Source organism: Schistocerca cancellata, chromosome 4, assembly GCF_023864275.1.
Source record: "Schistocerca cancellata isolate TAMUIC-IGC-003103 chromosome 4, iqSchCanc2.1, whole genome shotgun sequence".
Taxonomy (NCBI): domain Eukaryota; kingdom Metazoa; phylum Arthropoda; class Insecta; order Orthoptera; family Acrididae; genus Schistocerca; species Schistocerca cancellata.
Window position 1 is genome coordinate 451,618,474 of NC_064629.1, and position 25,638 is coordinate 451,644,111.

Sequence of the window (25,638 nt, forward strand, 5' to 3'; positions counted from 1 at the left end):
GTGTTCCACCAAGCGATCGCTTCTTTTACTCGAGTTGTGCCACAAATTTCTTTTTTTTCTAGTTTCTTACGGTACCTTCTCATTTGTTACCCGATCTATTTATCTAGTCCTCAGCGATCTCCTGTAGCACAGGACCTGACCTTTAATTCCTGTTAGAAATTTCTCTTTGGTTTCCTGTGTGGCGTGCTCTATATACAGATGGAACAACACACCTACTGTTTGCATTTCATGTCCTTCGACTCTTATAACTGGAGACTTCTTCCTGTACAACCTGCAGTAACTTTTTGCTTTATGCTTTTCTTTATCACAGTTGCATTAAAAACTTCAAAGACTGCTTTTCAGTCAAAATTATTGCAGATTTCTCTAAGAAATGTTAAATAAACGTTTGTAGTGTCTAAATATTTCTACTAAATATATGACTGTAGTAATACTGTGATATTTTTTTACTCAGAAATAAATCAGAGGGTTTGCTTGTTAGTTATGTATGGAACAATACTGTCTTTCTTCAATTCTGTAGTCATGGCGTCCATAGCTACTATATAAGTGCTTGAGGTATTTCAAAGCTGTCTTTACAGCAACTAAAAATGTATATTGATTTCACAATCACGTTTCCGGTTATTCATTTAGAACATCATCAGTTGTCTGGAATCTAACATATTTAGTTCTAGTTCTAGATCCAAAAACAGTTCGTTTCATAGGCTACTGAAGTGTGAGTTTTGCTTAGTTTTACTTACCTCATTTCGTCTGTTTTGCTCATGTCTGGAAGCGTCTTCAGCATGCACATGTTTCACACATTTTTGCATTTGATAATTGTCTTTTTCGTCTATTCGCTCACGGACTTACAGCACTACATATTTCATAATCGATAGTATGACAAAATGTTGCAACACTATTATACAGAAATGTCTTTTTACATTACTCTGACTGACCTATGTCTATGCATTTTGTGCGAGCAGTATTTCCGATTTATGTCAGAGCGGTTCTTTTGATCTATGCTCTGTATATGTGTCCTATGTCGCTTCATTTATGTTGGTATGTATTTATTATCCTATTTGAGAGAAATGGAGAGAGGGGTAGTATATATGTTATAGACCTAGATAAATGGTAATACTATTTTAGCAGTAGAGTGTTAATATTTGGAAAGGTTAACAATTATGGTATTCCTGTGTATGTCACTAATTACAACCAGAATAACATTTTCAAAAATTCATTCGATGTAGATATGAATGTGAAAGATATCTCTAATCAAAAGGGGCAAATACGTTCACAGTAAACCTCCAATGACAGGTAAATTTCTTTTTAAAGAATGTATACGGTGGGTGGAACTTCGATTCGCAGTATGTGTTAATTTTTTGTAGGTTTGCCATTTGTATTTTTTCGTGAGCCATAGACTGGGGTAAACACAGCAATAGATTGGAAAATTGGTGCTACAAGAAATGCACCAACAGGAAAGTCAAAAGTAGGAAAACCTGCTGTACTGAGTAAATTTACTGCCTGTTCTTCGTAGCTCACCAAAGTGAGGCACATTAGCAGGCTTCGAACAGCAAGTAAATCAATTTTTCGTCGCGTTATATGTTTTTGATAAAATCTTGTGATTCGCCAGTAGAGCTGTGAAAATCCATTGTCAGAACATGTTTCAACGTTTTCTTAGTAGCCACTGTGAAATCTAATACGCTAAGATTCATAGAAAACCACAGTTTCAGAAGGTCAGATCCTAAACGCAGAAACTGAAGAGCTGTTTCTTGCCTTTATAAGGTCATATTCATGCCTACTTAACTCACAACGAACAGCATATACTATATCTTTGTTTAACGGACAAGGATTTTTGTTCCTGTACTCTTGTGTGACTTATTTTATATGCAATATAATCGGTGTGTACAGGAATCACTTTTATCATTCTTCCCCCAGTTAGGTGATCCTGCTTCTTGTATGGTAGTTTTCCAGAAGACGAAGATGTCTGCTGCTTACTGTTCCAGTTGTTTCCATGTAGTGTTTGATGGTGAGTGATCTACTTGCTTCAGTAGTTCCACGAGTGACGAGTGAAATGTATATCATTAAGTTATTTGATGTGTTCTTTGGGAAATATGTCAAAAGCTATACTGATCGTTCCCAGATACAGATCTTGCAGTTCTGATTGTTTAATTGGTAGATACCATTATGTCTGAATTCTGGTGCTTGCTACTGTTCCCAACCGCTAGTTTTATAAGCTGACAGCACGTTATACACTTACAACGTACACGCAGCACCAAGGGGGAGTAGTACCACGTAGAAGACAATTGATAGGCGTGTTTCTACATGTGAAAGATTGTGTGTCTTCAAATTTCGCGTCAGTCGCATAAGAGTGGAGGCAGCAGGTTTGCTTTAAGCACACGCTGTAACGGTCGTGAGCGCTTGTTACGTTTGAGATAGGGTGTGGTGAGCTGATGATAGTCAACAATGCCTTTAAGGCGACGAAGAAGCCATTATCAGCACTAGACTGAGTTTGAACGAGGTCGTATAATAGGGCTATGAGAAGCTGGATGCTCCTGCTGCGATACTGTAGAAAGGCTTGGCAGGATTGTAGCCAGCGTACACGACTACTGGTAGCGATAGTCACGAGAATATACGATTGCAACAATATCGCGCACTTACCGGCCACGCGGCACTACCGAGAGAGAAGACTGCGCACGTTCCACTGACTCCAAACATGTGCATTTACGATTTCAGTGGCGCCAAGCTACAGCTCATTGGAGGGCATGGTGGAAATCTGTTATGTCTTCTGATGAAAGCTGGTTGTGCCTCGGTGCCAGTGATAGCAGAGTGCTGGTGAGAAGGAATCCAGTTGAGGATCTGCAACCAAACTGTCTGCGTGCTAGACTCACTGGACCTACATCTGGAGTTATGGTCGGAGGTACGATTTCGTATGACAGCGGGAGCACTGTCGTGGCTACCCCACGCAACCTAACTGCAAATTTGTATGTCAGCGTAAAGCTCGCCCACATAACGCTATTGTAACTCAACACGCCCTAATGAGTGTCGACGTGTTGACTTGTCCCGCTCGATGACCAGATCCGTCTCCAATCGAGCGCATACGGAACATCATCGGACAATTCCAGCGTCATCCACAAACAACATTAACCGTCAGTGTATTGACTGACGAAGTGCAACAGGCAGGGAACTACATCCCGCAAACTGACATCCAGCGCCTGTAGAAAACAATACAAGCACGTTTGCATGCTTGCATTCAACATTTTGGTGGTTACACCGTTATTAATGTATCAGCATTTCACATTATTTTTGGTGTCGCAATATTCTTCCGTAAGAGTATCTTACTGTTTCTGCTGTTCTCGTACGTTGAAGAGTATTTTGTTTGTGGCTTCTTTTTCGCTGTTCTGGCTTCTGTGTATAGCGTACTGTCAAGATCATCTTGATCGTTTTGAGCTCCCCAGCTGTTTGGCAGTAATATTAATGATTAATGAAAATCATCACGTCTTTATTACTACCCATTTATTGTGTCACGACCGGGTTTCTTTCAAACATCACAAGGTTGGCAGTAGTTAGAACAAGCAGTTAGGCTGAATGCTGTACTATCTTCACGAACTGAATAGGCAAATCGCACTGCCAACAGTCTCATAATCCTCAATAAGTTGTGCAAGGAACAACACCGTGCGTCTCCAAAACAAATATTTGTTTTAATGATTTCTTCTATCAGATTCCTTAAATGTTTAAAATTTACAGTTTACTTGGGCCAAAAATATACGTTAAGTAAGAGATGAAATTTTGTACATTGAAAGTCATATTCAACTTTTTCAAATTTAGGACCTTACTTATATATCAGTATCAGCTTACGCAGTATGTTGTGAGTAAAAGTCAACAACAGTTAATGAAATTTTAATTATTTAATTTTTTGGTGATCATTAAGTACCCCCAACTGGGTAGTACTCGTTACTGAAAACTCGATATTGCGAAGACTGAGTTAAAAGAAACTTTCAGGTTCTCAACCCTGCTTACACATCAATACCTCTTTAAAATGTATGTTAGTACAAGTCTACAGGAATTAACGAACTATGTTACATCGATAAATTGAAAGCAGGTTGCCGATATTTTTTTTTCTAATCACATTGGTGCACAGCCTGCAGTAGAAGACTGCTGCAATCACCAGGAGAGCTGCTGAGTCTTAACGTTATCTTACCTGGTGGCTGGGTAGACGCGGCGTGCCTGTTGCTGCCGGTTCGTACGCGAGTCTTAACTCTAAAAGTAGCTGTGCCAAACCGAGGACACATCGCGCATTGCACATTCAACAGCATTCCACAGAGCACAACTAACAGGTGAGTGAAGTGAGTGGTTGTGGGGGTTCCGGCCCCTCCCCTTTGTCACACAGTCCACAGCCACCATATAAGGTAACACAAGTCTCAGTTGGTTGTTTACAGTGACTACAAATAAAGGGTGAAAGTACTTTATTTCTCACTAATATATGATAGGTTATACAAGACACTATTTCTATATTATGATAGGCAATAAAATGTTTATATTTAGGAATAATTTAAAATAGTAAAACATGTAAGGTATAAGATCTTCAGTTGAGGATGAGAATAATTCACATATATGCTTCAGCAGCATATCTGCCGCTCTCCATACACTCAAAGGGCAATTCGAAGGTGTAATCTGAATCATCCACAATCACGTACATCTGAAACAATGAAAGAAAATTTCAACTTGACAAAAAGGCAAATCAAGACAAGGAGATGAAAAAGTTAACGAGATGTTATGGGAATGGTTCGTAAGTGCACGGCAAAAAAACTTATTTTTGTCTCTAACCGCGTTGCAAATTTAGGTACTGAAAGTCGCTGTAGAGCTTTTGAATATGGAGTTTAAGGCTTGCACAGGATGGCTAGACAGTTTCCAAGCCAGACACCATCGTGTAGAATGAAGTGTGTGGGGAAGCTAAGGATATGCAGGAAAGTGTAATAACAGAATGGAAGACAATAATGCACTACCTACATAAGGATAATGACCGGAAGGAAATGGTCATATACCGATGAAACGGAACTATTTTATCGTACACTGCCTTCAAAACCTCCAGCAATTCGAGATGAAAAGTAAATCGGAGCAAAAAGGTTCAAGGAAAGAATCGGTATACTGCTGTTTGGAAACTGGTCAAGTAGCAAAGCCACTAGCGATTGGAAAGGCGGCAAAACCCAGTTGTGGCAAAAACAGACGTCAGTAAGCTTCCAGGCGAAGCAACAAAAAGGTGTGCGTAGTAAGTGGTTTCCGGAAGCGTTGCTAGGCCCTTTCAGAGCGAAAATGAAAAAGGGAAACAGCCAAGTTCACCTTTACCTAGACAGTGCAACATGCCACCCAAAAGTCACATTTACAAACGTGAAATTGGCTTTGTTTCGGCCAGGTTCAACGAGTCTATCACGACCAATTGTCCATCGTGTTATTTACACATTCAAGTATCATTATGGCCGATTACTGATGCAGCCTCTTATTGTAAGTGTTGAAGAAGCCAAAAGTGCATTTTTTTCTTGCACGGTCTGTCCTGGATACGGTAAACTGAGTTATTTTGCCAAAACTGTAAATAAAGTCGAAACTGTCACCAAGTGCATCAACGAAGCGGGGTCTGGAGGTGATGAAAAAGACGCTTCTGTATTCTTTCGAAGCTCAAGGAAATGCAACAGCAATTGCTGTATTAACTCAAATAAAAAGCATTTCACTTATTCCAGGCGACTAAATCCGAAGGGATGACTTTCTTTCTGTCAACTCACTCCACTTTTACAAGTACTTGACCAACAGATCTGATAGAAATCCGCAACACTGAAGATGAGATGGAGACAAAGGTAGAGTAAAAGGACGAAAAATAAGAATAAGAAGAGCAAAATAACGTAGCTAGAAAAATTAATGCGCCAGAAGAAGCTATTGCATGGATAAACGATGTTATCCGATTTTCACCAATTGAAAATTGTCCCAACCTGTTTGAACTATTGTATAAGGCAAAAAATACATAGAAAAAAAGTTTAAACATGTAAATTAACAGCTTTCTCTCCTTGGTATGTGGCGAAAAAAGTGAAATGTAAATAAAATAAACACAAGAATTAAATGTGATAACAACAACATAAAAATGTCAATTTACAGTAAAATTCAGACATGCCGTAATTATGTATCAGCTAGTGTAATAGCCTAGTGTTCTATTTTACAGTAGACTAAATATTAAGTGACCATCTACTGTATAGGAGTAAAGATAAATAAATACGTGCATAGTTACAAATTCAATGTTTTGTGCATGGTAATTGACAAATGTTATGTAGCCTAGAATGTTTTATGTAATATGGATATTTATCCAATTTTGAAAATTACTTTAGTCGCGTGCGATTCCATTTTGAACAAGTTTTACTGTAGAACATCTGTCAACTCTAGGTACGTTGGTTGAGAAATTCTTACCAAGCAAAATGAAAATAGGTACCGAAAGTAACAACTAATGAATATATTTAAAAAAAATATTGTTTGTCAGTACCGGATGTGCATGGTTCATAATTTGGTCGGTATTTCTACATGCCTAATTTATTTATACGCATACCTGAAGCTTGCTCCTGTATGCATTTTTATTCTCTCAGCAATGTATCATGTGATGCAATACTACCACGTGCCGCAAGTCATCGATGAAATTAGGCAATAAAACCGAAAACGACGCCTCATTCCTCCTCATGCAAATCAGTATGTTAAACAACTGAATATCTTATGGAGAAAAACATAGAACTAATATATCATTGGCAGTATTCACTTGACTTGCCGCCTAACGAGTTTTTGTTCCTTAATGGTAAACAAATCTGCTTGAATAACGCTTTTCATCTCAAGAAGTTTGAGTCCTTCCAAAGACAAGATTTTGAGGTTGAATATCAGAGTTGAAAAATATTTCCCGAATTGGTTCGATCGCATTCAAAAGTAAATAAATTTTAAAGGTAAAAATTTGAAAACAATTATATTTCCACCAGGAAAGGTTTTTCTTTTATTACCTGAATTGAGGTCCTCATACAACACAGGTTGTTTGAGAAAGATACATCCGAAATCGTAAAACTCTATCCTATACAGAATGAAAACAAAAACTCAGGGTGAATTTTAACTTATGTGTAGGTTTTTAAGGTTTTTAATCGAAAGAACCATTCGATTTTACAATGGTATTTTTTAAATGCATGCACATGTAACCCTGGTACCATCAGCAGATACGTTTGGAATTAAATTATCGTTCACCTTTCACAACTGTTCGATATGCTGTTCACCGAACGAACGACAAACATACAGACGATTGTCAGATTCGTCCCATACTTTTGAAAGAATGGCTGGAGTTGATGCATTCAATGTATGCGGGTAACAGTTCACTCAAATACGTTGGAAGGGTAGGCACATACACGGAGATTTTCACAAACCTTCACAAAAAAGTAGAATCGCATACTGTGAGATGAGGTGACCTCTGCAACAACATCTTCCAGCTTACAACTGGCCTCAAGGTAAACGTTTTTCTTCGATGTGTAACTTAAAATTTACCCCATATATCTGTCTCCTGTATAAATGAAGATGTAGTCTTGTGGCATGCGATTAGTATGTTTGAAACACGCTGTATACTACATAGTGACTAATGTATACTGACTAACGTGTTTCTGACGATGGCGCTGCCAGATGATACGATCACAAATCGATATTGTGAGGGAGACCACTTACAAAGTAACGTTAACTGCGTACAAGTTTTTGCATGTTGTATAGTTACCTACAAGCCGACAATGACCTCCAGTGAAAAGGTGAATAAAGAAAGCTCGTCGCACAGTGAATCATTTTAAGAAAGTTGTGCATATATCATTAAGTGGTTCAGCGTGCCCCCGTGAAATACCACGATAAAGAATCACTATAGGCCGACCAAAACGTCCTCAGTTGTAGATGCATTCACACTGTGGTCGACGAATATGTCGTAAACTTCCAGTTTAGGAGCGCCATGGTGTTGCTTAACCCACTGAAACATGTATATTAATGCAGGAAGACGTATAATCAACGGCGTAATTTGTCAAGAATGAAACTCCAGTCCTCTGAACATTTACTAGAGCTATAATCTGCACATACTCAATGAATAAATTTATTGTTCTGAAGGATATATTGTACTGAAATGGCAGGAAATAGTCACAAGTGTTGAAGGAATCTAATTCCCTAAACCATGGATGTCTTGAAGCATTTACTGATCATCTTCTGATTGAAATGCAACTTAAGCATTTCATGTTCCTCGGTAGCTGCTAGGAGGCATTTTCACGAATGAGTTACGCCTCATTCACGTAAAAGTGTACTCTGTCCAGTTTGCTGATACGTCATGGGATACCTCATAACATCGTGCCGGATCTACTCCTGCACTGCGTAGTGCAGCAAGTCGTTGTGGCATGGACTCAAACAAGTCACTGGAAGTCCCTTGTAGAATATTGGGCCGTGTTACCTTCATAGCCATTCATAACTACGGAAGTGTTGCCGGCGCAGAAGTTTGTGAACGAACTGCCCTCTCGATTATGCCCCATAATGTTCAATGATATACATGTCGGATGATTTTGGTGACCAAATCATTCGCTCACATTGTCCAGAATGTTCTGACATGGCGCACTGCATCGATTAAAAGTCCATCGTCGTTTTGGAACATAAAGTTCATGAGTGGCTCCAAACGGCCTCCTAGAAGACCATGGCTTTGCAGTCGTTTAGGGTCCAACTGATATGGTCACGAACTCACGAAAGGTGCTGCAGTGGATGCCGTGCTGTTAGCAAAGGCACTTGGGTCGGTCGTCTGCAGCCATAGCCCATTAATGCAAAATTTTGCCTCGCTGTTCAAACGAAAACGTTTGTCGTACATCCCATATTGATTTCTGTGATTATTTCCACGAATTGTTGCTTGTCTGTTACCACTGACAACTCTACGCAAACGTCGCTGTTCTTGATCGTTGAGTGAAGGCCGTCGCCCACTGCGTTGTCCGTGATGAGAGGTAATGCCTAAAATTTAGTATTCTCGGCATACTGTTTCCACTGTAGATCTCTGAATATTGAATTTCCTAACGATTTCCGAAATGGAATGCCCCAAGCGTCTAGCTCCAATAAACATTCCACGTTCAAAGTGCGTTAATTCCCGTTATATGGATATACTCACGTCCGAAACATTTATTTATGTATCACCTGAATACCAACGACAGCACTGCCAATGCACTGCCCTTTTATATATTGTCTACGCGATACTAGCGCCATCTGTATATGTGCATATCGCTGTTCCTTGACTTTGTCACCTCATTCTATGTTCTACTGTAGTGACCAGAAACTGTCAGTATATTTCTCAGTAGAGTGTGACTTTATTTACATCACTGCCGACTTGTTGGTTATAAATCGGTAACCATTAATAAAAAAGACTTGCTACTTATGAAGAATATAATAACGACGAAGTCCTAACACGTTGTTCATACTTCATAACTCAGAAATTAATGGGTTACCAAAATTAAGTTCATTAAACATATGTAACTGATTGCTGTTATATTACTGTATTTCTTTTGTAATGTAAGCAGAAATCTGATCCTGTTATGTCGTCACTTCCTTCTTTTTTACCTTATCTCAGCTCTCATCCTTAAATTCCAATATGTCTCTTACCACCGAAATAGCTGTATCGTAAGTCATTCCAATGAAGTCGTCGAATGAATGTTGATGTAGGTAGTTCGCCTCACGGCGGGATAATGCTTTCCATCTGCTTTCTTTTAATGTATGCTCGGCCTGTTATGCTGGCGCACCATCGTAATCAATCAGCTGTTCTTCCTAGTCATATACGATTGACATGCCATCGTAGAGTGTGCTGACGTAAGGTTAACAGTTCAAGTTATAGGTATCTGGGCTCAAAAATGGCTCAAATGGCTTTGAGCACTATGGGACTTAACTTCTGAGGTCATCAGTCCCCTAGAACTTAGAACTACTTAAACCTAAATAACCTAAGGAAATCACACACACCCATGCCCGAGGCAGGATTCGAGCCTGCGACCGTAGCGGTCGCGCAGGTCCAGAGTGTAGCGCCTAGAACCGATCGGCCTCATCGGCCGGCTATAGGCATCTGGGCTTTTCGTTAGGTAGCTGCTGCTAAAAAGACGTAGCAGCAGGTCAGAGCTCGGCCGCTATTTCTATGTTGATCCCTGCCGCGGCTGGCTACGCTCTGCGGCGCTAGTCACTCGACTCCTCTCGGGACGGATTTCCGTACATCCACTCCTAGTATGTATTTAACTGCCACTTGTCCTAACATCTACTCCACTGGAAACGGTTTCGAGAAGCACCATATTCTTTAATCTGAGTACAGATTTGCAGTTGTGTATATGGACACAAATCAGCTGTGTAATGGATTGGTGGCAGTGAAAATTTGTGTCGGAACAGGACTCGAATCCGGATTTCTCACTTATCGCGAGAGGTTGGCCTCATCATTAGTCTATCCGAGCACGCTCCACGGCCAGACCCAAACTTCCATATGTCGTCAACCATGTGTCTACAACCTGTACCGGTACTCTCATTATGTATATTCCCATACAGGCGTGACATTTTATTTGAAAGTCGCTTGCCCTGTGTCGGCGGATAAACAACGAAAGTGCATTTACCGTGCTATTTCGAATTACGATACAATATTCCTCGCCTGTACGGGAATGTACGCAATAGATGTACGAGTACAGGTTGCTGACACGTAGTTGGCAACATATGGAAGTTGGTGTCTCGCCGTAAGTCGTGCTCCGATAGTCTAATGATTAGGCGACCGCTTGCGATAAACGGTAAATCTGGGTTCGAGTCCCGGCGCGGCAGGAATTTTCATTGACATCATTCCGTTATACAGCTGATGGTAGTCCATATTCGCAATTGCAAATACATATGTTGCATTTCACAACGGCTATAGTCAGCGCAGTACCTTTTCCTTTGGACATGCATGCATCTCCAAAGGAACATCGCATCGTAATTAGAAATAACAAAAGCACTGAAATATTTAAGTTTCGTGGTGACATCACTTCAAGGTCTGACAGTCTTGCAGATTTACATTTAATGTTCAAATGGGTGTGAAATCTTATGGGACTTAACTACTAAGGTCATCAGTCTCTAAACTTACACACTACTTAACCTAAATTATCCTAAGGACAAACACACACACCCATGCCCGAGGGAGGACTCGAACCTCCACCGGAATCAGCCGCACAGTCCATGACTGCAGCGCCTCAGACCGCTCGTCTAATCCCCCGCGGCTACGTTTAATAGAGCGATCATTTAAATCTAGTAATATGTTCATATAGAAGCAACAAGTAAATTAAAAGAATATTCTACTACTATTAACGTGGAATGCTGGTGATTCACATGTTGGGAAAATCGACACCCTTTGAAGAAAGAGATGGAAGGCCAAAAATAAATTTGGTACGGGTTAACGGAGTAGAAACAATTAAACTTACTTTTGATTCATTCACCGAAGTGGCGTGGTGCCACGTCAAGTTTCACACACGGCTTCGTCCGCAATTCACGCACTATTAACGGTCCGGTCACACCAGTTCTGTAATTTTATCTGATTAACAACCGAACACTGAGATTTGCCCAAAACTATAGGGTTGCTTTCAGTTAAACATTCGTTACAATAGCCAGTGTACACGGAAAAATATTTACCGTTAGGGTGTCTAGATTTATAGAAATAATGTTCAGTCTATGCGCTGCAGGATTTGCTTTCGTACCAGTGTTAATGCCATGACTTGCCGTTAGGACCAGTGCTGGTACGGCGACGAAGAGCTAAAACACAAACATCAGTGTGTATTACAGTTGTAAACATTCAACATGAGTCTGGACGCACTGAGGAGGGCTTCACAGTTGAAACTACTTTGCCAAAACAATAGCAGTAATGATGCTGCTCTTCTCGAGAATCGACGCATTACGCAGAGTTCTCTTTCAACAACGGGACTGAAGAACGTGGTACGGAAGTTAGAATTAACTGGCGATTTGGGAATTTGCTCCCGGTAGAGACTAATGACCAACTGCTATACCAGTTGTTGAAGCAGTTACTGCTGCCATGACTGATAATGCTGCACGCAATCTGCGATCTGCAAGGTGTGCACGAGATGTGTCACGACAGCTGAACCTTCCGTGGTCCACTATTGGGAAAGTGCTGCAAACAATAGTGAAACGGTATCTCGTGTGGGGTTCCAGGCTGCCGCGGGTACTGATGGTCGTCACATTGAGCAGCATTTGTAACATCGTACGTAAACATGATATGCAATTAACAAATGCTACCCTCTCACGTAGAAATTAAAATGTGTTTCGTTCAATGGCTTATTCTTTATTTCTCTTCCGCAAGTCCTTGAGAATGTTTCCAGAAAGCTTCATTGTCCTAGGTTCACTCGATTTTCATGGGGGCCCTCACCAGTAGGAAACAACCCTGTATATTTACCGCCTATGCCCGAACTGTTGTGCCGGCCGCGGTGGCCGTGCGGTTCTAGGCGCTCCAGTCCGGAGCCGCGCTGCTGCTACGGTCGCAGGTTCGAATCCTGCCTCGGGCATGGGTGTGTGTGACGTCCTTAGGTTAGTTAGGTTTAAGTAGTTCTAAGTTCTAGGGGACTGATGACCACAGCAGTTGAGTCCCATAGTGCTCAGAGCCATTTGAACCATTTTTTTTAGCCCGAATTGTTGTATTTCCTGATGAAAGCTGGTTCTGGCTTGGTGCCAGTGATGGCCGTGTGTTGGTTTGAAGGAGGCCAGTTGAGGGCCTGCAGCCAAGATGTATGTGTGCTAGACACACTAGACCTACACCTGGAGTTATGGACTGGGATGCTGTTTGGTATCACAGAGGGAGCACTCTCGTGGTTATCCCAGGCGCCCAGACTGTAAATATGTACGTCAGTCTGGTGATTCGTCCTGTTGTGCTGCCATTCATGAACAGCACACGACGGGATTTTTTCCAACAGTATAATGCTCGCTCACATAACGCTGTTGTAACCCAACGTGCTCTACAGAATGTGGCTGCTCGATCACTAGATATGTCATCAGTCGAACACAGATGGGACATCATCGGACGACAGCTCCAGTGTCATCCACAAACAGCTTTAACCGCCCCTGTGTTGACCGACCGAGTGCCACATACAGGGAACCCCATCCCACAAACAGACGTGCTGCATCTGTAGAACACAATACTCGCACGTTTGCATGCTTGTATTCAACATTCTGGCGGTTATACCATTTATTAATGTATCAGCATTTCACATTTTCTGTGTTGTATCTCGCGTTTACACTAATGTGAAATCTTACAATATTAATCACTTAAATATGCCACCGAAACTAATGTATTTCCAAAAATTCGTTGGTATATATTAATTATATTTTGGCGTTGGGCTTTTTGAAAAATGGCTGTAAGCACTATGGGACTTGACCTCTGAGGTCAGCAGTCCCCTAGACTTAGAACTACTTAAACGTAATTAACCTAAGGACATCACACATACATGCCCAAGGCAGGATTCGAACCTGCGGCCGTAGCAGTCGCGCGGCGCCAGACTGAAGCGCCTAGAACCACTCGACACACAGCGGCCGGCGTTGAGCTTTCTTTTCGTCAGTTTATTTACGAGTCTTGTAGTGACGTCGCACAGAACTATTGCTTGTCATATATGAGTTCTGCCCACATTTTAAGCATACTTACTATTAATCACAGTTAAGTTTACGCAGCATCCATTTTTTAAACATTGCAGTGTGCTAGATGTCAAGCGTGTGTCTTTGGCTATGGGTCAGTCGAAATTACATTAATACCAATGATCATACCATGACTGTCCTGTAATTACTAAACAAGACTTATAGCAATCTCTCATATAGTAATAACATTGCACGGTTTATTTTGCTTAGACATTGTAATTTGGCTTCATTCAACCTGGGGATGCTACCTGGCTGTAACTGGAGTCAGCCATGCAAGTTACAAGAGCATGATTGTTGGGAGAGGAGAGTAGAGGATGGCAAGCCTGTTTCTGATTGGTCTAAAGAGAAAGGGGAGGGAGTGCCATTTGCGCCACCATAATTATCGCTCGCATCGGAGGCGTTCATTTCAACTGAAGGCATCGAAATATCACTGAAACTACACATCGCATCAAAGAAGGTTAGAATTCCAATTTGTCGGTCTCTGAGGAGGACACCCAACGATACCAGAGTCGACATCCCACCCTACACAGTGCGCGGTTGGCCAGGGCAACTTTGAAATCTTTAGTGGGAACCCATGCTTTTTATTGCAGATCACGATTCTACAGCAAACTCTAAATACTTTTTGTCCGAAGTATTTTTTTTGTTTCGCCATAGATGGCACTGTAATTGGAGGAATAGAAATGAGTACACAATCGTAATTCATGACATGCTACTCAATGGCTCTTGAACATCCAGTGGCACGTGTGACCCACTTCCATGCTGCGAGGGTAGGACAGGCCAGTCTTTCATAACTTCTAATTGGAAACCCCATTCGCAAAGTTGTATAAGTTGTATTCCTCCGATATATCGAACAGGGGACTACTCGACGCTCCGCTGTGCCCGTAGCTTGAGGCGAACGCTACTCTACTTTTCCAATTAGAGTATGTGTTCAATACACTTAGCTATCCGCTTTTAAAATGACATAGGACAACAGTACCATATCTGTGAGAATGTCAGCACAGATGTTTCTGATGCGGTCGACCATGTCTTTACGACCGGTTGGCACTTGCTAGTACACTTCATCTTTTAAATATCTCGAGCCATCTCTGCCGTACCACTGACCATTGTAAACATGGCCTAATAACTCCCGTGCGTCAGTTGCGAGATGCGCTAGGCAACCGTAATGCTGAAATCACATACGTTGTCTAATGTCCAATAGCAGTACCGGTACTTTCTATCCCAAAAACGTTTCATATTGGCGTCGATTCAACGTGCCGTCGATAACATATGGATGGACCAATGCGTTTGATCCCCTCGTTGCCACATGTGAGATAACGGGCGAGTTGTGGCGCCCTGAAAATATTCTAAGTTCAGAGCTGGTGGGCACCGCTCGTGCCTCTCGGCAAACCGCGGCTCGTTAGCAGTCGCGTGATGCCAGACCACGCGGTCCAAGGACCGTGTAAGTGCGAATTCTATGGTGACGCTGTGTCGATGAAGGAGACATGCCGGGAGTGCCAGACATGGCGTACTTTGTGAAACCTTAATGGCAGACATGTCACAGTTCGCTTAGAAATTAATAATAGCCTGAGGGATCATGATACCTCAAAAAGAAACATGTACATTACCATTATTTGCACGACTATTCTGATGGTGTAATCAGATTTTCAATATCTTTATTAGTTTAAAGTTTAGTATCTGACGAGAAATTATACAAGTAACACCCAGCAACAAATTTCCAAAATCTAAACGGTTCGTCCGATTTTTTCGATCGGCGTGTCTTTAGAAGGCTATTAGTGTAAACCTAAATTGTTACAAATTACAGGCATGTAACTTGAATAGTAAACGAGTTATTGGAGGTCAAAGTGGACAATTACTATAGATCGCGTCAGGACATAAGTACTCCACAGTTACACGAAAAAACGGTAGCAGCATGCTTATAGATACATTTATTCATCTATGTCTTTGTTTATATTCGATATATACTATTCATGAAGAAATTGGTCAATTTTTATTGTGTTTTAGAAAGGACAGAGACATTAGGCTACTGGCATACTTCTGCTCTATTCCTTTGTTCATTTAATTTAATTTGTGTATATTATTTAATTTGTGTATGTATTTAATAATGTGTGTTAGAGCGTGTTTATAGTCCAGTCATAGGAATATTTATTTAATTTCAAGTTATTTAAATGTAAATCCAGTATTTCGAATGTGTTTCATTACCTTTGTGAGTGTGCATTGGCTTGGAGACAGGGCGGGAGTGCTCTAGGCAATCACCGTGATCGTTCCAAAAAGGACACGTGGAGAGACTGTATGGAACTGGGAGACGGTCGGGAGAGGCCATGAGAGAGTCCTTGGCAGTACGGCGCGACGGACGCACGGTCGCGGGGAAAGACTTGGAGAGTGGGGCAGTTTGCACGTGGTCGCGGGAGATAGAAATATTTCGTAGTGCCATCTTGTGCACTTGTGAGATTTCCGTGGCTTCTGCAGTGAAGACGTAGTATGCGTTTAGAAGTAAATATCTCGTGAGCTATGTTGTTGTTCATAACTAATTACGTGAAGTAGGAATCTATTGTTTCCCTGTTATTCCACTTATATTTTATTTAGTTGCTGGACTATCGACACCAATACGTGTTTTACAGTAAAAAAGGGCAGTCTTAAAGGTACTTCTGCTATCGCACTCATAATTTAAAGTCGTTAAAATAGTACCTGCAGAATTTATTTAATTGCAGTCTTTCATTTATAAATGTCTATATTACGTTCAAAATTCGCAATTGCCGAGTGATAGGAACCTTCGACCATTCGATTCATGTGTATATTCATCTTGTATACTGTAGACTCAGCAGCATTTGGCTTGTAACGAGGCAACTACGTACCCCAGGTCCTAGACAACGAAACCAGCCAAAACTTTTAATATTTCACCTCTGAGTCTGTGGGTATGTAGTTGAGGGACATCACACCTCATTTCATTATTTTATTTTGAAAGACCACACACACTAAATGTTAACCGATCAAGGTTGTTGATGGTCAGCTTGCCGTAACCAGCGGGGATCGTCTACACTCCAGTAATGTAATGCCGGTGAACGCTACCAAGGGTTTGTGAATGTAGACTCATCGAAAAATAATACCTCGGCAAGGAACATGGTAGTCGTTTGCTGACGCGCCTGCTGACGCCTAACACTACCGGTTATGGAAATCGGCGCCATGAAGTTCTCGATGGAATGACACGTAGTATGGATATTACATATGACGATTCAGTATTGTGACAATACTACCTACGGCATACAGGAATCGTGGTGTAATTGGCGGGCTCTTATCCATGGGTTGTGGTGCACTACCACTAGTGCAGCTATTTCATTAGCACCTCCTGCAACACGTGGCTTTGTTTCCTTTTTCCGGTCTGTGCGTTGCAATCAGACATAAAGGCGTCCCCAGCCTTGTAAAAGAGCGAACGACAGCGAGCTTTCTCTGGAAAACGCTTAGCATACAAGGCAACAGCAGCCTCAACATTTCTCCTACGTTCATCGTAAATAAGGATCATATCAGTCTTACCTTGTGTGGTTGCAATATTCATCATCCACTTGCACGTCTGTTGTCCGAAATGTAGGTAGGTGAGCAGACAATAAACAATGCGCAAGTATCGTTATGTTTAGAGCCGCCATCTGTTCTACGTGTGCACGATACGTGAGCAACGGTCACAGTGTACTGACTGTTATTATACATCGTAGTTCGCTACACGGCCACGGTGGCGCTTCGAGTAGTCCCCTGTCCGACATGTCGGAGGAATACAGCGTTGCGAATTTGGTTTCCGATTAGAAGTTATGAAATACTGGCCTGTCCTACCCCCGCAGCATGGAGGTGGGGTCCCACGTGTCATGGGATATTCAAGGGCCATTGCAGAGTATGTCGTAAATTACGATTGTGTACCCATTTCTACTCCTCCGATCACAGCGTCATCTGTTGCGAAACGAAGAAAATACTTCGGGAAATACGGATGTAGACTTTGCCGAGAATCGTAATCTGCAATAAAAAGCTGGGGCTACCACTGAAGATTTCAAAATTGCCCCCGCCACTCGGGCACGGGCTGGGGTGGGATCGAATTTGGTATCGTTGGATGTCCCCTTCCAACACAAGCAGATTGGAATTATGACGTTTCTGGATCTGATGCGTATTTTTGGAGATATTTCAATGTCTTCTGTGAAAATGAACATCCTGTATTGTTTAAGTAGTGTCAATTTCTCTACCATGCCTAGGAAACGGTATGGCATAGTCTTTGGCAGACATGTGGTTCTCTCTAGTTTACGACCTGGCGGCTGTGATCACATGATAAATACCGTACCCTATCGTCGATATCGAACAAGTACAGGGGAGGAGTTCATCGTAATGTAGGTGTGTGTTTCTAGCAGTATTTTGATATTTCTACCGATGTGTTGGGATCCGATTGCCATTATTAGTGCAGACGAGAGATCCCTTGGCCGGAACTGATATAGCAGCAGGAGCATCCAACTGGCCCAGTTCGAGGACTTAACTGATAAACCACTTGTCCCTCCAACGTATGTTGCAGCTCGCAGCAAATTCTTGCTTTGCCTTCCACGTTTGTGATGTGTTGGGCGTCTTCGTTCTGGACTGTATTCTCGTTGTCCTCTACGCAGTTTCTTCGGAGCTACCTAAACAGTAAGCAGATGCGGCCGTCGCGTGGCGACGCTGCGCGGCAGTTTGCGGCACAGTCTGTGTACCTTGCTGTTGCGGGACCGTCCAACACGTTCTTAGAAGATGCAGGTGGTCACTTTCAAACGGTCTCGAAGCAGAGGAACTTCTGCCATGTCATAAAGTGGTGTGACAGGAAAATCATATGGCAGTTGCAGAGCCAGCCGTATGGCACGACTCTGCACGGTCTGAAGCGTCTTCATGTGTGTGTCGGCAGCGAATACCTAATGACAAAAGCGTACCCAAGGATAGGACAGAGCAGAGCCTTGTACAGCGTAACGCCCAGCCGCGAGGGAAGCCTCGAGTTCGAAATCAGTAAGGGGTAGAGTTTGGTGAGTCTGCTCCTGGCTTTTTTCTTCACCACCTGGACGTGTGGGCGCCAAGTAAGGCGGCGGTCGATGGTGACGCCGAGATATTGTGCCGTAAGACGCCATGGAACGGCACTTCCACCGACGAGAATCGGCGACACGCGTGCAGTGTTGATGCGCCTGGCCGCCGACAGGAACGGCGTTTTTCCGCCGTTGAACTGGAGACATCATTGACGCCCCGTGCTGCAAGTGTGTCGACAGCGAGTTGCAATCTACGGCGCAGTACATGGCCGTTCAGACTTCTGTTGTAGAGCGTCGTATCGTCTGCGTAAAGAGTGAGCTGTACGAGATCGATCTTCGGTGCGTCTGAGGTGTACGAGCACAGAGCCCTGCGGCACGCCTGCAGTAATTAGACGAACGGTGGACAAGATATTTGCAGCTCCCACGTCAAATGTCCATCCCTCGACGTAGACACTGATGAGGCGAACGTGTGACGCTGGTATCCCAAGTTGAAAAAGTTTGAACAAGAGCCCACTATGTCACAAGCCTTCGTTTTCATTTTCCACTAGTATGTGTGATTCGATTAATCGATTCCCAGTAGACAAACTACGAGAAAAGATTAGACGTTAGTAGGAACGAGACATTATTGAGTATTGGAAGTAAATGTGCATTTTTAAAGAATGTGAGAAAATCTGTATACTAAGCAATGGGATGCTAACAGTAACAACTAAAGCTCAGCAGTAATGGGCAGCACGGGACATACTGAATGAACAAAAAGGAGCAAATAATGCTGACATCTGGAACATTGTGAAACATAGGAGATACATACATTACGCAAACGTAAAAACTGTTCGAACTAGATGATATTGAAAAGAACGTACATCTACATTTACATGGCTACTCTGCAATTCACACTTAAGAGCCTGGCAGTGGGTTGATCGAACCACTTTTATACTACTTCTCTACCATTCCACTCTCGAATGGCGCGCTGCGCGGGATTAACCGAGCGGTCCCGGGCGCTGCAGTCATGGACTGTGCGGCTGATCACGGCGGAGGTTCGAGTCCTCCCTCGGGCATGGGACTGTGTGTTTGTCTTTTGTATAATTTAGGTTAAGTAGTGTGTAAGCTTATGGACTGATGACTGTAGCAGTTAAGTCCCATAATATTTCCCACAATTGAATTGAATCGAATGGCGCGTGGGAAAAAGGAACACCTAAATCTTTTCGTTCGAGCTCTGATTTCTCTTATTTTATTCTGATGATCGGTTCTCCCTACGTAGTTGGGTGTCAACAAAATATTTTCGCATTCGGAAGAGAAAGCTGGTGATTGAAATTTCGTAAATAGATCTCGCCGCAAAGAAAACCGCCTTTGCTTCAGTGATAAATAGATCTCGCCGCAAAAGAAAACCGCCTTTGCTTCAGTGACTGCCACCCCAACTCGCGTATCATAGCAGTGACACTCTCACCCCTATTGCGCGATAACACGAAACGAGCTGCCCTTCCTTGCACTTTTTCGATGTCCTCCGTCAATCCTACCTGGTAGGGATACCACACCGCGCAGCAATATTACAGCAGAGGACGGACAAGTGAAAAGTAGGCTGTCTCTTTAGTGGGTTTGTAGCATCTTCAAAGTGTTCTGCCAACAAAGCGCAGTCTTTGTTTCGCCTTTCCCACAATATCATCTATGTGGTCTTTCCAGTTTAAGTTGCTCGTAATTGTAATTCCTACGTATTTAGTCGAACTGACAGCCCTTAGATTTGTGCGATTTATCGTATACCCAAAATTTATCGGATTTCTTTTAGTACCCATGTGGATGACCTCGCACTTTTCTTTGTTTAGTGCTAATTGCCACTTTTCGCACCATACAGCAATTCTCTCTAGATCACTTTGTAATTGGAATTGACCGTCTGATGATTTTACTAGACGGTAAATTATAGCGTCATCTACAAACAATCTAAGGGGGCTGCTCAGATTATCACCTAGATCATTTATATAAATCAGGAACAGCAGAGGGCCTATGACACTACCTTGCGGAACGCCAGATATCACTTCTGTTCTACTCGACGATTTACCATCTGTCACTAAGAACTGTGACCTCTCTGAGAGGAAATCACGAATCCAGTCACACAACTGAGACAATACTCCATATGCAAGCAATTTGATTAATAGTCGCTTGTGAGGAACGGTATCAAAAGCCTTCTGGAAATCTAGGAATATGGAATCGATCTGAGATCCCTTATCGACAGCACTCATTACTTCATGGAAATAAAGAGCTAGCTGTGTTGCACAAGAACGACATTTTCTGAATTCGTGTTGGTTATGTATCAGTAAGTCATTTTCTTCAATGTGATCCATAATGTTCGAGTACAGTATTTGCTCCAAAATCCTACTGCAAATTGAGATCAGTGATATGAGTCTGTAATTCAATGGGTTACTCCTATTTCCTTTCTTGAATATTGGTGTGACCTGTGCTACTTTCCAGTCTTTAGGAACAGACCTTTCGTTAATTGAGCGGTTGTATATGATTGCTAAGAAAGGTGCTATTGTGTCTGCACACTCTGAGAGGAACCTGATTGGTATACCATCTGGACCGGAAGACTTGCCTTACTTAAGTGATTTGTTTCACAACACCTAAGATATCTCATTTTATGTCACTCATGCAAACAGCTGGTCTGGTTACGAATTCTGGAATATTTACTCCGTTTTCTTTCGTGAAGGAATTACGGAAAACTATTTAGTAACTCCGCTTTAGTGACACCATCATAGGTAACATTTCCATTGCTATCGCGCAGTGACGGTATTGACTGTTTTATGCCTCTGGTGTACTTTATATACGACCAGAATCTCTTTGGGTTTTCTACCATATTTTGAGACTTCATTGTGGAAACTATTAAAAGCATCTCGCATTGACGTCCGCACTAAATTTCGAGCTTCCGTGAAACTTAACCAGTCTTGGGGATTTTGCGTTCTTCTGAATTTGGCATGCTTTTTTCGTTGCTTCTGCAACAGTGTTCTGACGTGTTTTGGGTACCATGGTGGATCAGTCTCGCCTCTTATTAACTTAAGCTGTGTGAATCTATCTACTACTGTCAATACTGTATCTTTGAATTTGAGCCATATCTGGTCTACACTTACATAATTAGCTTGGAAGGAATGGAGACTCTCTCTTAGGAAGTCATCAAGCGAATTTTTATCTGCTGTTTTAAATATATATATTTTGCGTTCATTTTTAGTGGTTTTGGTTCATATGGTTTTGAGCCTCTCTACAATGACCTTGTGTTCACTAATCCCTGTATCCGTCATGACGCTCTCTATTAGATCAGGATTGTTGGTGGCTAAGAGGTCAAGTGTGTTTTCGCAACCATTTACAATTCGTGTGGGCTCAGGAACTAACTGTTCAAAGTAATTCTCAGAGAAAGCATTTAGTAGAATTTCGAAAGACGTCTTCTGTCTTCTACCGGCTTTGAATATGTATTTTCGCCAACAAATCGAGGGTAGATTGAAGTCTCCACCAACTATAGCTGTATGAGTGAGGTACTTATTTGTAATGAGATTCAAGTTTTCTTTGAAGCGTTCTGATATTACATCATCTGAGTCGGGGGGTCGGTAGAAGGAGCCAGTTATTATTTTGGTATGACTGTTGAGTATAACCTCTACCCATAGTAATTCACAGGAACTATTTCAACTTCACTAACCAGCCTCCGACCCCTACATCGTTATAAAAATGTAGGCATTTTACCGGACGAGGCAACGGAACCCGAGGCATGTCGGACAAGAACTGTAGTAGGTAAAGGCTATGAGTGAGATATACAATTTTCGCTCTTTACGAAAGGTGCTGCCGCAAATGAAAACCATTATCCGCAACGATAACTGCAGATATGACGAGTATGAAAGGTAATTTTGTACGAAAACATACGTGACATCATTCTACATTTCATGGTATTCACGAACAACCCACAGATTTGTAGACGGTGGTGAACATGAACCAAGATCTTTGAAATTTAATCTCAAGAATGAAAAACATAGCATGGAAGCTAAATGTGGTGCAGGTGGTCGAAGGGAGAAGTATTTATAGTGAGAAACCAGTTGTTGGGGAAAAAGAACCGTAACACAATTATATAAAAGTTATAATTTGCTGCTTGACAATCACTAGGTCCGATAAAATTACATCCTTAACTCAGCCACATTCTGTTCTCGCACGGAGAGACGGCCACTGAAAACATTTAGTACTGCAGTCTGTAAATTGCGTGATCGAAATACCTGAAGAACTTCTCTTTCGTTGTTGATGCTATGGGATGGACATAGTTTGGTAAAGGGTAGATGAAGCATTACCTCCGAAACTGTGGATAACCGCTTAAAGAATGCCGACATAGTTCTAAAAAAATTCAAAAAAAACCCGCGTGACAATCAATACCGCAACCAAGATGGCGTTTGTGAGAGTATCAACGTTGTGTCATCTACAGTGCTGTTACTTACATCATGTGTATCGCTCTCGAACAATGGTATGGAATCGTTATATTCCACAATCAAGTCTTCGTCAGACCCCTGCACCAACACCACATCAGCACTGCCTGCATTTTCACCTGAAAGGAGAAACAGAGACAATATTCCAATAAAGAAACATTCTGCAAGTTCAGTCCGTTCTTTACATAAGCTGTAATCTATAAACTAACGCACATCTGACTTGGAGCTGCTAGTATGGATTGGACTATTAAAAGATAAGATCCGTGAGGTTGGTTTGCCCTTTTTGATAGGTGCTTTGGTTGTACACATGTTGGAACAAAAGGGATAGGATTCGTTGCATGTTTTACAGGTGAGAAGAGATTTCAGATTAGAAAAGTCTTTGTGAAGTTGTCAGTGTGGACAGGTGGGAAGGACTGAGGGTTCTTACATTTACTGGTGAAGTGATCACTATACAGTAGGCAATGGGGGCGTCGGATGGATTAGGACTGGCGAGTCCCAGTTCAGTTGCATACCGTTTGAGGCATAGGAAGGTTCCGTTACGGATTAGGTGGCCAGTGGTGTTTGTGGCCGCGGTGGTCTAGCGGTTCTGGCGCTGCAGTCCGGAACCGCGGAACTGCTACGGTCGCAGGTTCGAATCCAGCCTCGGGCATGGGTGTGTGTGATGTTCTTAGGTTAGTTAGGTTTAAGTAGTTCTAAGTTCTAGGGGACTTATGACCTAAGATGTTGAGTCCCATAGTGCTCAGAGCCATTTGAACCATTTTTTTTTTTGTGTTTGCTGATTCGGTGAAAGGGCTAAATAAGCATGGCCTTGGTAAGAACCACAGAGTGCAAAATGATGCAAATTTCAAGGTAGGGTTCAAATGGTTCAAATGGCTCTAAGCACTATGGGACTTAACATCTGTGATCATCAGTCCCCTAGAACTTAGAACTACTTAAACCTAACTAACCTAAGGACATCACACACATCCATGCCCGAGGCAGGATTCGAACCTGCGACCGTAGCAGTCGCGCTTTTCCGGACTGCGCGCCTAGAACCGCTAGACCACCGCGGCCGGCTCAAGGTAGGGATTGGAATTTAATTTCCACACAACCTTTCTACGGTGATCTCAGGGTCTACCTAACTGACAACATCAATGAGGATCGGTGGGCAATGAGGCAAATGTGGTTTTGACCTGCAAGGGGACAGCAGGGTGAAGGTGGCATGGGTACAAATAGAACACTTACTGGCTTAGATTCTTGAAGGGATTTGAATCAGTGAATTTTATGATAACTGAATTTCTCCTGGGAATTCTTTTGAAATAGAGTATTTAATTATAGATTTCATGGAGGAGAGTCTTTGGGTTTAGGAATTTGGCTTCTGATATTGATAACAAAGCTATATCTGTTTGGGAGATTTGGTTAAAAATATCGGTAGCTGGATTATTAATGGATGGTTGGGAGAGAGTATTCTAGGTGGGTGTTGTGACCATGTAATCTGTAACCACTTATCGCTTGAGATTTTTGGCCCTGTTGACAAATGGGCTTGTGGGCTGTTACATTTCGGAGGCTTACTAGGGATATGGGATGTGGTTTGTTGGAGAGTGGAAGATAAGAGGTAAGTATCTATTCAAATGTTACCTGGAAATGGCAATGACGGCACTGCGGTGACGATGAGCTGTTCGTTTGGTACTGCAGCTAATGGTGCAGATGCTGGCGACAGTGGTGCTAATGGTGCTGTGTCTGGCAGAGATCCTGGTGGTGCTGGTGGCTGTGTTGATATTGGCGGTAGTGGTGGTTCAGCTGATGTCTTGGGCTGTTCAGCTGCTGCTGCCGCCAATGGTGCCGATGCCGCTGATGGTGCCAATGCCGCCAATGCACACTGCTCTGGATCTGAAAAAAGTGATAGTTACTGAATAAGTTGACTATTATAGAATCTTGTAGAGGAGGCTCTAGTGCATGTTACTTAAATAGGAAAGTAGCGTATCTTTGATACTCGAGACGCTACGTTAGCTCAAAGTTACTGTTCTCGGCACAGCGTTAACGGAAGGTAATGACGCATAAATACCACTCTTATTGGAAGTGTGTATAACTTTTTACTGAATTCAGTTTGATTGAGGGTATCACTGTAGGTACGTAGAAAAATTTAGCGTGTAAAATGTTTCCATTGACTTGCACTACAGAGTGTTAGAAATCCAGGTCAAATAGGGAACTGCAAAAAGATCTTCCTTGTAAAACTAAAATTAGAAAAAAAGATATGTATTCAGCGTTATTCAGGAATTCCCTTCGTGACGCTTTTAACTTGTATTGCCTTGTAGTAGAATGTGAAAGAAATTTCTGACCGTCTCTGTCTCTCTACTTGCGACGTTAGAAATACACGACGCCGAGGCACACTGGGCAGTTGTTTCCAATCCTGCCTCGGGCATGGATGTGTGTGATGTCCTTGGGTTAGTTAGGTTTAATTAGTTCTAAGTTCTAAGCGACTAATGACCTCAGAAGTTAGGTCGCATAGTGCTCAGAGCCATTTGAACCATTTGAACACCCCAAAA

At 42.2% G+C, this 25,638-nt stretch overlaps 1 protein-coding gene across 1 annotated transcript in view; it reads right to left on the bottom strand.

Annotated features, from left to right (window-relative positions):
- Positions 1 to 4,430: 4,430 nt before the first annotated feature.
- Positions 4,431 to 25,638, bottom strand: part of LOC126184880 (testis-specific gene A8 protein-like) — a 124,144-nt gene continuing 102,936 nt past the window's right edge. The window contains exons 3-5 of the mRNA XM_049927510.1: positions 24,731 to 24,982; positions 23,126 to 23,232; positions 4,431 to 4,669 (exon numbers count right to left, since the gene is read on the bottom strand). Of these exons, the coding sequence (XP_049783467.1) occupies positions 4,577 to 4,669; positions 23,126 to 23,232; positions 24,731 to 24,982 (452 nt within the window). The 3' untranslated portion in view covers positions 4,431 to 4,576. The remainder of the gene's footprint in view (positions 4,670 to 23,125; positions 23,233 to 24,730; positions 24,983 to 25,638) is intronic.